Below are 17,047 nucleotides of genomic sequence, written 5' to 3'. Positions count from 1 at the left end.
CGTTCCTCTGGCTCCGGTCTGCTCCACATCCCCCACCCCAACCGCCCTACCATCGGTGGCCGGGCCTTCAGCCTCTCAGCTCCGAGGCTCTGGAACTCCATCCCCCAGTGCCTTCGCCGCTTCCTCCCTTTCCTCCTTCAAGGCCGGTCTCAAGACCTTTCTCTTCGACCGTGCCTTCAGCTCCCCTCTCGACTCTCTACCCCTTCCTCGCTCCCTCCCTTCCCTCCCCTCACCCTGACCATTTCCCCCCAATGCTCGGGTCCTGACCCAACTGTACAGCGCCTTGGGATGTCCTCCCGATGTGAAAGGCGCTCTATAAATGGAATCTTGTTGTTGTTGTTGTATTTCAACCAGGAGTACCAATGACTGTTTTCTGTGAACCATATTCATTCTCAATACTTATTAATGCACAAGATAGCAAACCATCACTTTGCTTCATATGATCTAATAAGTGAAAACTTTATTCAGGGGCTGAAATATTGCTTAAACCTGGCTCTGCAAACAGGATGCTTTTTGCATTCTCAACCAGACCCCCACCCTCAAATAAACATCATTCAGTTTCATCCTGGAAAATTACGTAAACATCCACTAAGCCATCCGCAAAATTTCCCTGAACACTTTCAGACACGATCAATAGCACAGTAGACTTATGAGAGTTCTTTAGAATCCAACAGAATCTAATCTCTTCATCCCAGTACTCTGTGAATTGCATTGGAAATCTGCCATTGCATTTTAAGTCTTATCTGAACAACAACAGAAAGTCAGATTAAAAAACAATCACCACAAATGCATTAAGCCTTTTATGAGGCAATCGTATTTAATCTCAAAGGCCCAAAATTATCAAAACTTCAGTAGCTATTGCAATAAAATGCAACAGAAATCAATAACTGAAATGAGTGCTACTGTAACTCAATATTAATATATGTATTACCACCAGAGGGCTATCAATATGTATTACCACCAGAGGGCTAAAGGAGAAAAATAGGAACAGAAGCAAACACGTTGTAATACTTAGGTGTGCTTATACACCAAGTGGGACACGGCTGTGCGCAATTGGCTGCCGAGCTTCGCCCACGAGGAAGGAGTGACCCAAGGGACAGTCAAAGAGGAGGGTTTTGAGACGGGTCTTGAAGAAGGCAAAGGAGGGGGTGAGGCGGAGGGACTGCGGGACGGAGTTTCAGAGTTTGGTGGCAGAAGGCCTGCCCACCAATGGTGAGGTGGGCGAGGCGGGGTCGTGAAGCAGGCCTGAGCATGCTGAGCATGTTGGTAGGGGCTTAGAAGGTCACAAAGATAGGGGAGAGCAAGGCCACAGAGAGCTTTGAGGACCAGGATCTTGAACTGTATCCTCTATGTGATGGGAAGCTAGTGGAGTCAGGCAAGGATGGTGGTGATGGGGTCATGCGGCTGGTACTGGAGAGGACACGGATGGCAGAGTTCTGGATGATCTGCAGCCTATGGAGGAAGGAGTTGGGGAGGCCGACAAGCAGGAAGTTTACGTAGTTGAGCCTGGATGTTATGAATACATGTATGAGATTCTCGGCGGCCTGCCGTGTGAGACAGTGGCAGAGCCAGGTGATGTTGCAGAGGTGTGGGAATACTCATGCAGATGTACCAGCATATATTTAAGCATTTAAATGTTAAGTCATTCCAGCTATAAAAAAAATCCTGCTCTCCAATTATACAGAAGGTCATCAAGAGTCCATTTGCATCACAATAAAAATAAAGTGACTGACCACAGCAATGTAAATAAGCAAATATGGTTACTCTGATAGCTTTTGTGGGCAAAGGCACTGTCTGGATTCAGACTAATCTACACAGACCAGAAATTCACAAGTTACTTCCTCGCCTGTAATGAGTCAGCTGATAACACGCAGAACACAAATCGCCTGTAACATTCCTGGAAAAGGAAAACATTCAGCCGTGGTTCTTGCTCCTGATCACCACCCAGTGATAACCTGCTAAGAAATGTTAATGTGTTAATGTCGCAGCGCCTTGGGATGTCCTCCCGATGTGACAGGCGCTCTATAAATGTAATTTTGTTGTCGTTGTTTGTTGTGTGTGCATCAGGTACAAACAAGATCAGGCTCATCTGTGGTGGTTCCATAGGCAGTTTGCTAAATTTCACAGGCTGGTTTACAGAACAGAGGCTCTTGGTGAGATAGAGGAGGGTTGTTTGTGCCTGTAGAACCATACTGAACATAATTTGAAGAGCTATCCAATTCAATCCCACCCCCCCCGCTCTCTCCCCATAACCCTGCAAACTTGTCCTCCCCTAATAAACAGAAGTATTGTTGCTTATAAACAACCAGTGTTCTTAGGTTACATGATTTCTGGTCTCTCCTGCGTTTCATTATTTTAGAACATTGCCTCTGGGTTAAAAAAAAGGAATTGCATCAGGACAGTAATGCTTCACAGATGTACAGTATTTTTTAAAACCTGATGTTTAAGCTCCAATGTAATAACCAAATGTAATAACCTATAAAATAACCAAATTTGCCATCTGGTCTGCTCCATGCCCTCCGGCCTGCTCCATGTCCCCCACCTGGCCCACCATCGGTGGTCAGGCCTTTAGCCTCGCTGCCCGCCCCCTGGAACTCCATCACACATTCCCTTTACCTCCTTCAAGGCACACCTCGAGACCCTCCTCGTTGATTGTGCTTTTGCCACCTTCCTACCCCCTCCCCCCCTCTCCCTGATCACAACCCCCCCCTTCCCCCCCACCTCCGCTCGGGTACTAATCCCTGACTGTTCAGTGCCTTGGAATTTCCTTCCGACATGAAAAGCGCTTCACAAATGTAATTTTATATTGTATTACAATGCTCAGCCACCCACACAAATAGCACCTCTCAACAGCTTGCTCAATAGTAACATTGTTGGGGGCCTATCACACGTTGCACATCATTAACTTGTCCATATAATAGCAACTTGCATTTATACAGCGCCCCTCATGCAGGGTAGGGTCCACAAGTACTGTCTAACTCAATGTGGGAAGGAATTACTGCATCACAACGTCAGCAAAACAAGTGAATTTGAAACCAAAATCTATTGAGTTTCTTCTTGATGGCCATTCTAAAACTGCAGCATAAGATAATACAAATACAACAACAAATTGCATTCATGTAGCACCGTACATGGCGGGAGGATGTGCCAAGTTCTGGATAACACGGAATGCAGGAAATAAAAAGCTACAATCATTTCCATTTTCTCCTCCTACAAGGGCTTCCATTTCAAAAATTCAGAAACAGAATAATTAGCAAATTTACTCAGTTAAATTCACGAGTATTGGACCTACTGATAAATGTTTAGTTTTAACATGTTTGTTCAAGTAGCACTATTTGAGAGGTGCAGGGCATTTTGCCAGTCTTGCAAGACTACCATTTTCTCACACCCAGACTACAGATGTAAGAAACCTGTCAGTTTCAATTCATGGCATATTTGCACAACAACTTATTCTTGCTGTGTAACAATTACACAATGGACTACAAGAGGTAAGTGTCATGACAATTTCACCTCAGACAGAAACCGTGCTACAATATTGAATTACTGTATACACTATGAAATTGGATGTTTTACCTTTTTAAATTTAAAACGATTTCTTCTCACTTTTGAACTCCATTTCAAAGTTTTGCTTTCAATTCGCTGGGTTCCTCGCTTACCACCATTTCCTAACTGATGAAAAACAGACTAAGGTGATTTCCTGTAGTTCAGTTAAAGTGGTGCAGTTTGACTCATTGTCTGTTTTCTCCTCCTTTCAGTTAAAAGGACCAACTCTCGACAGTCAAGATGAGTGACTGTGATCTCAGGCTCCAATTGCACAAAGCCAGTGTTGCTCTGTTTGCTCTGGTATTACATATACAAAGAACCAATGCTGCTCTCAGAATTTCAGAAATAAAACTGCACAACTGCTACTGGAATGCTTTATAAAATTTCAAACAGGTGTGTTTGCACAAGCTGATAAGGTGCCAAGGTACTTCATCTGAATTGCCTTTTAAGGTCATAGTTTTATGACCATGAAATTGATTCTGTCCTACAGCGAAAATGCTCATGTTGTTAAGTTTTATATTCAAATAATACAAACTTACCAAAAAAAATTGTAATCAATAAACGGGAAATCACAGAGAAAAGTAGGGAAGATAACCTCAGAATTGTGGAATTATAAAAGAAAATATCTAGAATGACAAGATACTGTACTACTAAGGTACAACAGACTGGCAACGGAAAAATAGATTGAATCTATCAAGATTATCCTGTTAAACTGAACAATTTTCTATTTTTTTGAGGCCTTCAAACTTTTGGATGATATATTAACAATAAAATAGAACTGGTTTAATAAACAACAAAGGTTTAATGCTTCACAAAAGAATTAAACCACGTAGTGAAAGGTCTACAACATGAAATATTGTTAAACAGCTGAAGCCTGTATGTCCCAAATAAATTTAAATAAACATTTAAATAAACTCAGAGCATATCTCCAGTATAAAATAAATAATGCAACAGGTTTCAAAGTAGTTTCCTGAAAAGATGTGAACCATTTTGTTCAAATTAAATACAAGTTAATATGTAATATTTGAAAGGTAATATTTTGAAGGACATTTGAGAAACATTTTGGGTAACTAAAAACTACATACAATCCTTAAAAGGTTTTATTTTTGGTTAGCCACATGTGGAAACCCATCACCATGCTTAAGACCACATATGTATGCTAACTATACTTGGAAGTTTCCATGAGCCTGGAATGGACAAGACATTACAGTCCAATTCTAAAACAAGAGGCCATTTTCTCCTCTACACAATCTTTCTCTTGCGTCTGACTAGGCACGACTACAAACAACCTAACACTGACTGATGCGCTTCTGTACTCAATGGTTATGAATATTAATGAAGGGAGCACTGCAACTAACATTTTTTGCTCTTCATTTGGAATATCTGCAAGAAATTGTCAAATATAAAATCTCGTCTATACAATGAACCCAAATGCAAATCTTGACAGTAATAGAAATTTTACTGCAAACTAAAATGCCAAGACCAAATGCCAAGACCATGATGCACGATACAAACTTGCTGTGCCAACTTAAGTACATTATAATTCCTCTCCAGGCGGGTCCGCCGTACTCTAGGCCATTGCTAATGACAGATAGGTCAGCCTGGTTCATCGGCAGGACTTGTAAGGGCAGACCAGTCATGGGAGAGAGAAGGCAGGGATTCTTTCTATTCAGCAACTGTTAACCATGCATGCCGAAGCATAACAGGTAGAGTGGTAGAGTACAGGTAGAGTACAGGTAGAGTACAGTATGTAAAACACATAACAAGTGTTTTACTTGTTGCCTGACAAGCAACAAAAAGCTCAACAGACAGCACTTTCAATAGCAAGTCCTACAATTTAGCTAGTTAAATTCCAGCAGTACCTCAATGTGCACTTTGGGATCCCCAAGCATTGTTTCTTGCCAACCGAATATTCACCAGAATTAGGTAAGCAGGATGTGTCCTTTTGGGAAAAGAATCCACGTTCTATTCCAGACACGGGAATTGCATTCTGAGACTTTATGCTATGTAAAGGGCACTATGCAAATGTAAGTTGTTCTTACGTAGTAGGTTGTATCCAGGAAACTCTGTCTGATTTATATACTCTGAAGCACAGTGTTTGGGGTTCTAGGTATCAAAGGACCGGTCTGACCAAAATAAAATTGAGATATTCAATGTTGTGAGCGCTATATCAAATACAGGACAGGCTGCCATGGTCACCGACGAAACACAAAAACACTCCACTTTACAGTATATCCTGTGAAATGCTTTGAAATGTTCTCTCAACAAAAAAGGCACTATACCAAAAGCAAGGATTATTATTGCTTTCTTATACAGGATGACCAAAAAGTCATGATAACTATCCTATTATCTAAAAGCAAACAAAAATATCATCACTCCTTAAAAGATTTATTAGCATTGTAATAGTATCATGACTTTTTCATCACCATGTATTTTATGGTTTCTTGTACTAAGTTTGTGCCAGAAGTCTAATAAATTTTTTTTAATAATAGCATTTGATATAGCACAATATTATGTAGCCAAAAATCTAGAAGCGCTTCACAGGGTATACAGTACTGCAAAGTGGTGTCACTGTGTATTTTGTATGCGTGTGTGGGGGGGGGGGGGGGGGGGGGAGTGGAGGGAGAAAGGGTGTTGTTCTCACACTATTTAATTATACATCGGATTTGTCAGTCTGTAAATGTAATATTCTGCCCGAGTTACCGTAAATACTTGACTCACATGCTCAAGGCTTTAAATCTTGAAACCGAAATTATGAGTCTTCAGTAGGAAACTGTTTTACTTGTGGATGTCGAGATGACCAGTGAATAACATTAAAACACCCCACCAAATGCACAGGAAAAGCACAAATAGATTGTGCAAAAACCACACAGCCAAGTACAAAAATGCATTTGAAACATTTGTTGAATTTCCTCCTAACATGAAAGGTGCTGTACTAATGTAATTTGCTGTTGTTGTAGCCAGTGTCCATTATGATTCACATTTTATACATTAATCATTCAACGAATAAATACCAACTAAAACCTATTTTTTGTTCCTTAACCTTTCTTTCCTTTGTTGTTTTACTTTTTCATGTAATTTTATACTTGGCTTAAGCCTTTCTTTTTCTCTCTTAATCTAGTTTTTCACACAAGAGCTTCTTTTACAAATTGATATAATTGGGTATCAAGGGTAAGACTTATGGACATGGATTAGTAATAGGTTGGGGAGGTGAGGGGGCGGGGGGGAGAAAGATTGTGAAAACAAAGACATCCGTGATCATATAAAGAAACAACAACGTCCTGGGCTGATTAATGGTAAATACAAATACCCCTCACATTTGATATAGCACCTATATTATCAAGAATGAATCAAACACTGCACAATATTGATGGTACTCCATATATCATAGAATTATACAGGATAGAAGGAGGCCATTCAGCCCATTGTGCCTTTGAAAAGAGCTACCCAAATCAATCCCATTCTCCCGCTATCTCCCCATACACCTGTAAACTTAAACTCCCCAAATAATTATCTACTTCTCTCTTAAAAGTTGTTATCGAATCGGCTTCTACCACCCTTCCAATTCCAGATCCAAACAACTCGCAGTGTGAAAAAAGTTCTCCTCACCTCCCCTGTTTTTTTTATCAACTATTTTAAACCTCGGGTTACCGACCCACCCACCAGTGGAAATAGTTTCTCCCTGTTCACCCTATCGAATCCCCTCATAATTTTGAAAAATTCTATTATGTCTCCTCTTAACCTTCTCTGCTCCAAGGAAAATAATCCTTGCCTCTCCTGACGGTGAATTTTATATAAATAGTAAAATTAGGAAACATATAACATCCATGGATAGATCAGAACTTGGCAAAAGAAAGTTGAAAGTGACTAGCCAAAGGAAGGTTGATACAACTCTCCGTGTCAAAACAGTGTGAAGCAGCAGAAACAAAAGATGCTGGACTATTTTAAGTTGAATTCAGATGCAGAGGTTATGTTCACGATCTGCTTAATCTACACATGGAGACCAGTCCACAGTTCTTTGTGCACAAAAACAATGGGGTGGAGAGAGGGCTTTTCAGGACTGAGATGCAATGCAGAAGAAGCTGGTTCAGAGTGTTCTGAGGACATGCAAAGAAGCTTTGAGAATGCAAGAAATCATGGCATTTATTACAATTATGTTCAACGGGTTCCACAAAATCTAAGTAAATAGCTCGTCTGTAACTGCAAGAGTTTGCTTACATTATAAATCCAGCCTCTTTAGAGGACCTTAAAGTTCAAAAAAAACCTATTATGCAGCCCAAAGTACTATAAACATGACATTAAAGACTTTGTATAAGTACTACATGTGCTGCACTTGAAAATTGTATTATAAAGACGACAGCCAGTTCAATTCTCAGTTCAATTTATTCAAAATAAAGATGTGTTCCAAAGAAATTCTTATTCTTTCAGAAGTTCTGAATCTGTTCATACAGGTTTAGGTCATTTTCAATTATTCTAGATTTAGGACAGTTTCAGGTCTTCGGGAATTGTTGCAATACTGGCTACGAAACAGTCTAGCTTCATGGGAACACCAAATATTGCACAAAAACACATCCACAAAATCTCATAAAATAACACATGCAACCACTTAATAACAGAGAACTAAACAGGAATCTGAAAAGTTACAAACTTAAGTAACAGCAACTCTGCAAATCAAGGGCATCTTTAAAGCAACTCAACTAAGTGTTAATGCACAACTGACGATAAAAAAGCCTGGATGAAACCACCTTCAACATTACCTGCACAGATTGATTTTCCTCCCATATGCAAATCACAACCAGACAATACAATACTAGATATTGAAATCTAGTTTCTCCCACAATGGCTCTCCAGAAAGGCAATATTTGATATGCAAAAAGCAGAGCAATGTGGATTGGTTTATAATTTTAGTACTTGCATTGGAATGTTGAGACCAAAATATCTGCAATAAATCTGCAGCTGAAACATCACAATGAAAAAAGTTCACAGTTTCGTAAGGAAATTAAATTTCCGGAATACGTAATGCAACTGAGCACAACAAAAACAAACCAGTTTCCATGCAGTGTAGTTCTATCACATTAAAATTGAAATCATGGTAGGAGTCCTCGCGACTTGAAAGGTCACATGACCTTTCCATTCAAGTGCTGTTAAGTTACTAACACTTCACAGCTGCAAAATGTACTCATTGCCAATTTATCCATGTTCTTCCAAAGAAATCTGCCTTTATAAAGGATTGCAAGACAGATCCTTTGAGATTTTTGACTTTCAACAAAAAACTGCAATACTTCTATGGTCTTCAAAGACTTACACAGTAGATACTTACCACCCTTTTTTCATTTTCTCCATCTGTTATAACAGCCTCCATATTTCAGAGTTACTTCACATTGACAGCGTTTCCCCAGTCTGTGAACCTGCACATCTAACAAAAGAATAAATATGGTCATGAATAGAAAACCAATGCCTACAGATAATAAACTGTCACAAATATACTTATACCAATATACTTCACAATAAATTCTGTGAAGCAGGTTAGGACATCTTCCAAACGTCAAAAACGCTATACAAAACGAAAGGACTTTTAATTTAAATTGGATACAATCTTTTTACATATACTGTATAGTAATTATTATTTTTATGTTCCTATTATGTTTTTAAAACCATCAAATAATTAAATTGCAGTAGAATTTAGGGACATTTATTTGTGGATTGGCAAAAATCAGTAAAAAGCAGTCAGCAAAGCAGTACCAACTGGATTTTGCAGGATGTGTCAAGTAATGATTCACAATTGCAATTCTCAGAATAGAAATGGAAAATGTCCTGACGGTCATAAGTAATCAAACAAAGACAAAATAATCATTAACATTTTCAACTGGTCACTCATATAAACCTCTTCAATTAGTATTTCCAGAAAGCAGATAGCAAAACAACTCAGCACACTCTCAGGCCAATATTTTTATATGTACAACAACATCAACAAAATTACATTTGTAGGTTGAAATATTATTGCATACTGCAGCCAATTGTTAGCATGAAGGTGCTAGAACAGACACCATCAACTATGAGATTATCATTATAGCAAACAGAAATCAATTATACTACAAGCTTTTTTTTTGCAAATACTAAAAAAAAAATATTCCACAATAATTTAAACAAGCAAACAACAACAACACGATTATATTTGTACAGAGGTTTTCATGTTGGGAGGACATCCCAAGGCGCTGGACAGCGTTCAGCATTTCAGACCCAAGCTGGGGTCGGTGGTGGTGGTGGCGAGGGGAGGTGGCCGATGGCATGGTCGAAGAAGAGGGTCTTGAGGCGGGACTTGAAGGAGGCTAAGGAGGGGACGAGGCGATGAAATTCCAGAGGTTGGGGGCAGAGTGGCTGAAGGCTCTCCCAATGGTGGGGCGGGGGATGTCGAGCAGGCCGGAGCCGGCTGAGCGGAGGGATTAGGTTGGTGGGGGGTTAGGAGGTCGCAGAGGTGGGGTGGGGCAAGGCCATGGAGGGCTTTGTAGGTGAGGACCAGGATCTTGAACTTGAAACAGTGTGACATGTGGGTGTATCTGGTTTGGAGGTCACAGGAGAAATATGTATCATAGGTTTACTAAAGATAAGATGGAGAAACGCAACAAAAAGTGCTGAGAATGTAGAACTCTGCCACAAGGCAAAAGGATAAATATTCTTAATAAGAAACATGATGCATATACAAAGAAGGGAACTGAGATACGGGAGAGAGAATTAGATGGGTGGGGCTCATGTGGAGTATAAACACCATTAGAGACTAGTTGGGCCTGTGCCCAAGTCGTCTTACACTGCATACCCAACGTGACCAAAGATCCAAAGGGTTATTCAACACTATAGTGGTTTGCATCCTTTTTAGTTAAACAAACTAGGCAGCGCACCAAGAAGGAAAAAAATGCGTGAGTTCCACGACAACATGTGGATTCTTTAAGAGCTTTCCTATAAAGCACAAGATTAATGTGTCAATTAATTGTCAAACTTGTTTTCTCTCTAGGAGGAAGTGGCCCGAGACCAATCTAGTTTTGACCTCAGTTCAAGTCAAAAGTTACTTTTATTGGCCAAGAATTGTAAACTCACTCACAATGTGAATAGTATGGTCAGGTCAACATTGTGATGAAATTAAGTGACAACATTTCCACTAAAAATGCAGATTATCAGGGTTTTTTCTTCCATGGAAATCTAAATTCCAGTACATTTGATTCTGAAAAACAAAACAAATGGGCACAAACCAGGATACAGTAATTGGCTCAGATTTACTACAGCTAATCTCTTAAAATTGTCATCTTACATGCCAAAAAAGGCCTCAAAGTAACTTTTCCGTAAAAAGTCTGAAAACATGAAGATAATTCTTTGCAAATCAGGTCACGTACCTTCTTAATGGCTATTGCAGTATTTTAATTAGTAAGGGATGGTATGAATAGAAAGATGGAATACTAATTTGTTTACGTAAACACATTGGTGGAACACATAGAAAATCTCATGCATAATGATCATACCATTTGCATATTTAATTGCAGTACATTTTATTGGAGGCTTGGGAAGAGAAACATAACCCTGACCGATGCTTTTATCAATGCATGAATGGTAGCAAACTGTAATTTAAAACACAAGCCCAGAATAAATGATTTCTGATTGAGTGAATACAACACCCCTACATTTCCAGGATCTCATATGGACGAATCCTATGTGGAAGTAGTTTAGAATTTCCATATGATGTTCCAGTGAGTGAGAGCCTACAGCACAACATTTAGAGATAGTGAGGGAAAATGAAAATGTTATATCAAAAGAGTCGGGAAAGCTATTCTCAACCTGGGACACAGTAGAGAAACCTTTACGCCATGTTTATATTGCAATGCTGCCTCTAACAGCCCAGCTTCAATTTAATGTAATGATAGGTACCATTAACTCCTCCTCCAAATAGAATAGTACCAGTGCATGAAACAGCAAAATAATTTAAGCTTCCACCGCTTGCAGATACGCTGGCTGCTTTCCTATTCCATGGACAGATGAACTGTCGGGACACTACTAACAAGCCACAAATGTGGTTTGAAACTCACTCCAGTGAGACCAGTGGAAGGAGGAAAGGCAGGGAGGAAACAATACTACAATAACTACCCTCAGAAGATGTATTAAAGCTAATTTATAATGTTCCACTTCATAATCTTAGAAAGGAGGTACATAAACAGCACTTTGGTACACTTTTAAAGTAAACAATTTATAACTTGTTGATCTTCAATTATCTTTTCCGTCTCCATTTGTTGGACTAAAAGCATCAGAACATTTTTTCAATTATTAGGAATTTTGCAAGGAAATGTTCCCAGCAATAAAAACCTCTACTAGTCTGAAAACAGGAGGCGGCATTGACTCATTTTGCAAAATGCTATGTACTCTATGACCTGAAAATCAAGATGAAAGAGAGAGGGCCCTTTCCCCTACTGACTTGGCCAACTGCTGTATTTTTCCAATTACAACAAACAACAAATTGCATTTATATAGCATCTTGCAAATTGGGAGGATATCCTGAGGAGCTGGATTAATGCATTCACGTCATGCCCATTCGTGGGATTTGGTGCAAATGGACCTTCTCTTTACCTGCAAAATACAGTCACTGCACTTTGCAGCATATTCTGTGAAGTACTTTGAGACAACCTCTCGACGTGAAAGAGGCTATGTCAAACATAAGGATTATTATTAAACGGCTGGTCCGTTTGCCTACAAAAGCATTCTCAATACTTGACAGTGCTATAAGATTCTATAAAAACACTTTCCTATCAAACATTTTTCCTTTTCTGTTCTATTTTCCTCTGATTTTCTTTGTCTTGCTTGTACTTCATAATTTTAGTTCCTCACCTATGCTCTTTAGCTTTGTTAAACTCGCTGTAAGAGCCAAGAAAAGTATGAGAGATTTCATGTCCACTAAACAGCACATATATAACAATATCTAATATGCACTTTTTTATATATACCCTCCAAAAGAAAACATTTCATATGCCATGTAGCTTATCCTTTTTGGGCACACACAGCACAGAAACCTGCTCATTGTAAGACATTTCGATAATTGTAACTATCATATAAGATGCCTAATAAGCTTACACAGTTTAACACCAAGGAACAACATGACTCAAAAGTAACATCCTCGTCTATGCTTAATTTGCTGCCAAAGCAGAGATGGTGTTGCCAATGTTTCTGGGCTACTAGAGGGGAAATCAGCATGACTTCACATCCGCGATCTTGATGCAGTAACCTCTGCCAGACAGTGCACATGCAATGACATCATGTGACAAGATCAAGCTCTCCTGCGATGCCCTTCATGGTTGTCTGCAGACAATCACTATCCAGGCTTACATATGAAGAATGGTCACTTGAACAAGCTACAAGATAAAACCCGTGGAACAAGGTGCAAGCCTGAGGAACTGTACCGCATCAAAGTCAGCATTTGCAAGGAGGGAAAGTGGGGGAGAACATAAGCAAAGAAAATGTACAAGAAAAACGCTTGACCATAAATTTTTATTAATTCCAGTCAGCTATATGAGATAGGCCAGTACAGGCTTCGCCCTTATTTACCATTCAAAGTTTGTTGTGTAGAAGATGCAAAGAAGCATGAAGATATAGAAACTATTTGCAACTAAAACAATCCGTAAGATCTAAAGTGTATTGTTTCACGAGGCATTTGGATCCAACTAAAATACACATGAAAATAAAACATCAACACTTCAAACGAAGTTGCTTATCAGATTAATTTTCATGCACTTACAGTATAAATCAAGATTGTCAACATTCCATAACCTTAAAATTAAGGTGAGAGACCACCAACTCTTATCATTGCCTATAATGCTCAAATAAAATAATGTGCGAGATTTACAGCAGCAGTCTGCAACTAAACTCCAAGTATAAAAGGTACAAACCTTTACAATGAATTGTCATGTTAATAAATATTCCTTTACATCATGACTGAAATACTTTTTGGTATCTAATATTTTGTAATACTTTTCTGTTCACAAGCCTGACATCTGCTTCTTGTCTGAATGAACATCACTGCAGAATAACAATCACATAAGGTACAAGACCATGCACAATTGTCAGAGGGGGTGGCTGAATTTCTTGCCATTGGCACATAGAATTGTATGTAATTTGAATAAAATGCTTATAAATTAGAACATGAAATAAACACAATGTGAAAAACTCTGTTCAGATCCCTGACAGCAGCTCTCACACGGCAAACCTATATTGGACTGCTGAACAAAACTAAAGTTAATAATTGTTTTCAAACAGGTTAACATCCCAAAATGTTTTCATACAAACCAAAAATATTTAGACATAATCGAGTGTGTGGTAATAATCACCTCAAAGTTGAGAATTTAACTAGTGTGCCACTAAAACCAGTTCAAAGTTTTATTCTGTTTCACTGAGCTTTAATATTAGGTGAGAAAGTTGTTTAACAATCCACTCATAAACCAACTTCTGCACACCCCTCCCCATAACTTTAAAAGTTAAAAGCCTCAAGTGACCCATATAGGTTTGTGCATGCAATTTTCATATGCAAAGAGGCTCCAAATCCTATCCATATGTGTCGGTGAATTTGCCAATTGAAGGCAAAAAAGAAAAGGGCGAGTCTCTAAAAAAAGAAAGATACTATTCTCTTGTATTATACTAATCCTGTATCAAAAAAAACAAATGTAGTGTAATTAATAGCTGAAGGAGGAAAGTAGTCAGGTATCTCAAATCTTGAATAGAGTCTCATCAGCTTTTAAAATTAAAAATTACATTCCTGGTTGCAATCATCTCTCAAGATATAAAAAAATGCTTTCTGTATGTCACCATCTCAACATGGCACAGAATTATTTGAACTCAATTGTATTCTTGAATCCCTTCATCGATTTTATGTATTATTTAGCTCACCTTACTGTAACCAAGGGCAAAATTGCTTTGGGCCACACAGTGGAACAGCAAACTAGGTAGCAAACTTGTTATCAGCACATTTCACCGCAATGACGGGCTCCATTGTTGTAATCGGCAAAAGTGCCATCTCAATATGTGTTGCCATTGACTACCACCCATTTGAACGTGGGGGACATCATTGCATACAAAGTAAAAAACATATGACTGAAAGTGAGATTATGATGCCAAGACCATGAAGATCTCATGATAAGCAAGTAAAAGATGAACAGCGTATCACGTAATAATAATCCTTGCATTTGATGTAGCACCTTATCACGTCTTAAAGCATTTCACAGAATACACTGTAAAGTGAATTGACTGCATATTTTGTGGGCAAAAACTGGCAGCCAATTGTGCACAGCAGTGTCCCACAAATAGTTGCTGTCCAGTTCACCCCAGGAATTTAAAAGGTGGTGATAACTGTAATTAGAGCTATACATGGTTTGTGAGACAAGGTAGCATAATGAATGAGTACCCTGTGCTTCATAAAATTAGGGTACACTGATAACCAAGCAGCTTTCATACAACATAGAACGTTTCACAGTACTTGTTCTGAGTGACCCACCCATTAGTGCTTTGGCTCAGTCATGACACAGCCATGTCTCATTAGAGCCAAACACGCACAAACAATACCTTGGATAACTGCAGACATAACATAACATGTAGGAGCAGGAGCAGGCCATTTGGCCCTTCGAGCCTGCCCCGCCATTCAATCATGGCTGATCTTCTAATCTAACTCCAGCTAATAACCTAACCCTGCCTTATCCCCATATCCCTTAATCCCTTTTGCAATAAGAAATCTATCTATCTCAGTCTTGAATATGTTCAAGGACTGAGCGTCAACAGCCCTTTGGGGTAGTGAGTTCCATACGTTCACCACCCTTTGAGTGAAGAAGTTCTTCCTCAACTCAGTGCGAAAGGGTTGACCTTGATTTTAAGGTTATGACCCCTGGTTTTAGTTTCTCCAACCAGGGGTAACAATCTCCCACTATCTACTCTATCATGCCCTTTGATAATCTTATAGGTTTCTATAAGATCCCCTCTAATTCTTCTATATTCTAGAGAATATAGGCCCAAATTGGTCAGCCTATCCTCATAACTCATCCCCTTCATCCCTGGTACTAACCGAGTAAATCTACACTGCACCCCCTCCAAGGCAAGTACATCCTTCCTTAAATAAGGAGACCAAGACTGCACACAGTATTCCAGGTGTGGTCTCACCAGGGCCCTATACAGTTGCAGCAAGACTTCCCTACTCTTATATTCTAATCCTTTCATAATGAATGCTAATCCAGCATTACCAGGTACCGTCTCTCTGAACCCCCAGAGACACAAGCGAACCTTTCCTCTCACCCTCTTCAATGGATATTACTATATTATATTTTACTGCTAGAAAATAAATATGGACCATGGGATTATATTTGAATACCAGTTAATGACTCAAGCCAAAGCATCAGAAATACCCTTATGAGAACAGATCATTTCTTGCATCTACACCAATACTGCACAGACTACTGCATTCAGATTTGACATAGGTAGGCCACAAACCAAATAGATTTTTTTTAAGCATAGAAAGTGTGTATTCATCCTATCATGCCTACTTTCAGTAAGAGTCATTTGTTAATTCCTACTTCTCTGCTTTTTCCTGACACATAATAAAAATAATCCTTGCATTTTATATAGCGCTTTTCACGTCGGGAGGACGTCCCAAAGCGCTTCACAGAACACACTGTAAAGTGAATTGACTGTATATTTGTGGGCGAACGCGGCAGCCAATTGCGCACAGCAAACAGTCGGAGATTGTAAATGATCAATTTTTATTATTGTTTTTGGTTTTGGAGGGATTATTATTAGGCTCTGTGTGGAGTAAGGAAACTTGCCCAAGGTTTCGCCCTCTGCCTGGAATTAAACTCAGGTCTCTTGCTTGCAAAGCGAGTGCTCTAACCACTGAGCTACAGGACTCCAAGGACATATTAGTCTAATTGGTCTAATTCCCTTTTAAAAGCGATTTAACCATAGCCAGTTCAATACTGTATGCCCCAAATGACTAAATCTCCAAACCTCCCCCTGTGTTTTTTTGGTATTATTTTTTCTTCTATATTGCGGCTATTTTTTCACTTCCTGAAAGCACCAATTCTTGTCATGATTGTGGTTTTACAAGTATAGACTGGTCTCACATGAGCACTCACTATGCCTCTTATAGGAGCCTCAGGCAAGCTTTTCAACTGCTCGAGACATCGTAGCTGAGCACAAATGTGTCCTTCTCTGCAGGCGCACATTTCAGCAATGAGTACTGGCTAGAATTAGAAGAAGCTATTTTTTCTTTTCCCTATTCCCGTTTTACTTGTTTAGGGAAGGGCACCCTGAGATTAGTATGGGACATGGCTATCTGTCAGTTCAGGTGGGTGTTGCGGATCCCATGGCAGTGTTTGAAGGGAGAGGGGAGTTTTTCCTGATGCCTGGGCCAAAAGTTCCCCTGTCTGGGCCAAAAGTTCCCCAAATACAATTGGTCACTCATTCCATGACTGTTTGTGAGACACTGTTGACAAAA

General features: G+C 39.4%; 1 protein-coding gene across 8 annotated transcripts in view; it reads right to left on the bottom strand.

Moving 5' to 3' along the window:
- osbpl8 (oxysterol binding protein-like 8) overlaps nt 1-17,047 on the bottom strand; it is a 68,789-nt gene that overhangs the window by 48,532 nt on the left and 3,210 nt on the right. For 5 of the 8 annotated variants that reach the window (XM_042334872.1, XM_007895346.2, XM_007895347.2 and 2 more), the window contains exons 2-3: nt 8,864-8,959; nt 3,574-3,669 (exon numbers count right to left, since the gene is read on the bottom strand). In XM_042334872.1, the coding sequence (XP_042190806.1) occupies nt 3,574-3,669; nt 8,864-8,905 (138 nt within the window). In that variant the 5' untranslated portion in view covers nt 8,906-8,959. Of the gene's footprint in view, nt 1-3,573; nt 3,670-8,863; nt 8,960-17,047 lie in introns of those variants that run through there. The other 3 variants (XM_007895351.2, XM_007895349.2, XM_042334873.1) reach the window with 2 other exon arrangements.

Source organism: Callorhinchus milii, unplaced genomic scaffold (assembly GCF_018977255.1).
Source record: "Callorhinchus milii isolate IMCB2004 unplaced genomic scaffold, IMCB_Cmil_1.0 Scaffold5, whole genome shotgun sequence".
Classification (NCBI taxonomy): Eukaryota; Metazoa; Chordata; class Chondrichthyes; order Chimaeriformes; family Callorhinchidae; genus Callorhinchus; species Callorhinchus milii.
The sequence above is the reverse complement of the archived record's forward strand: the minus strand, read 5'-3'. Positions and strand labels throughout refer to the sequence as shown.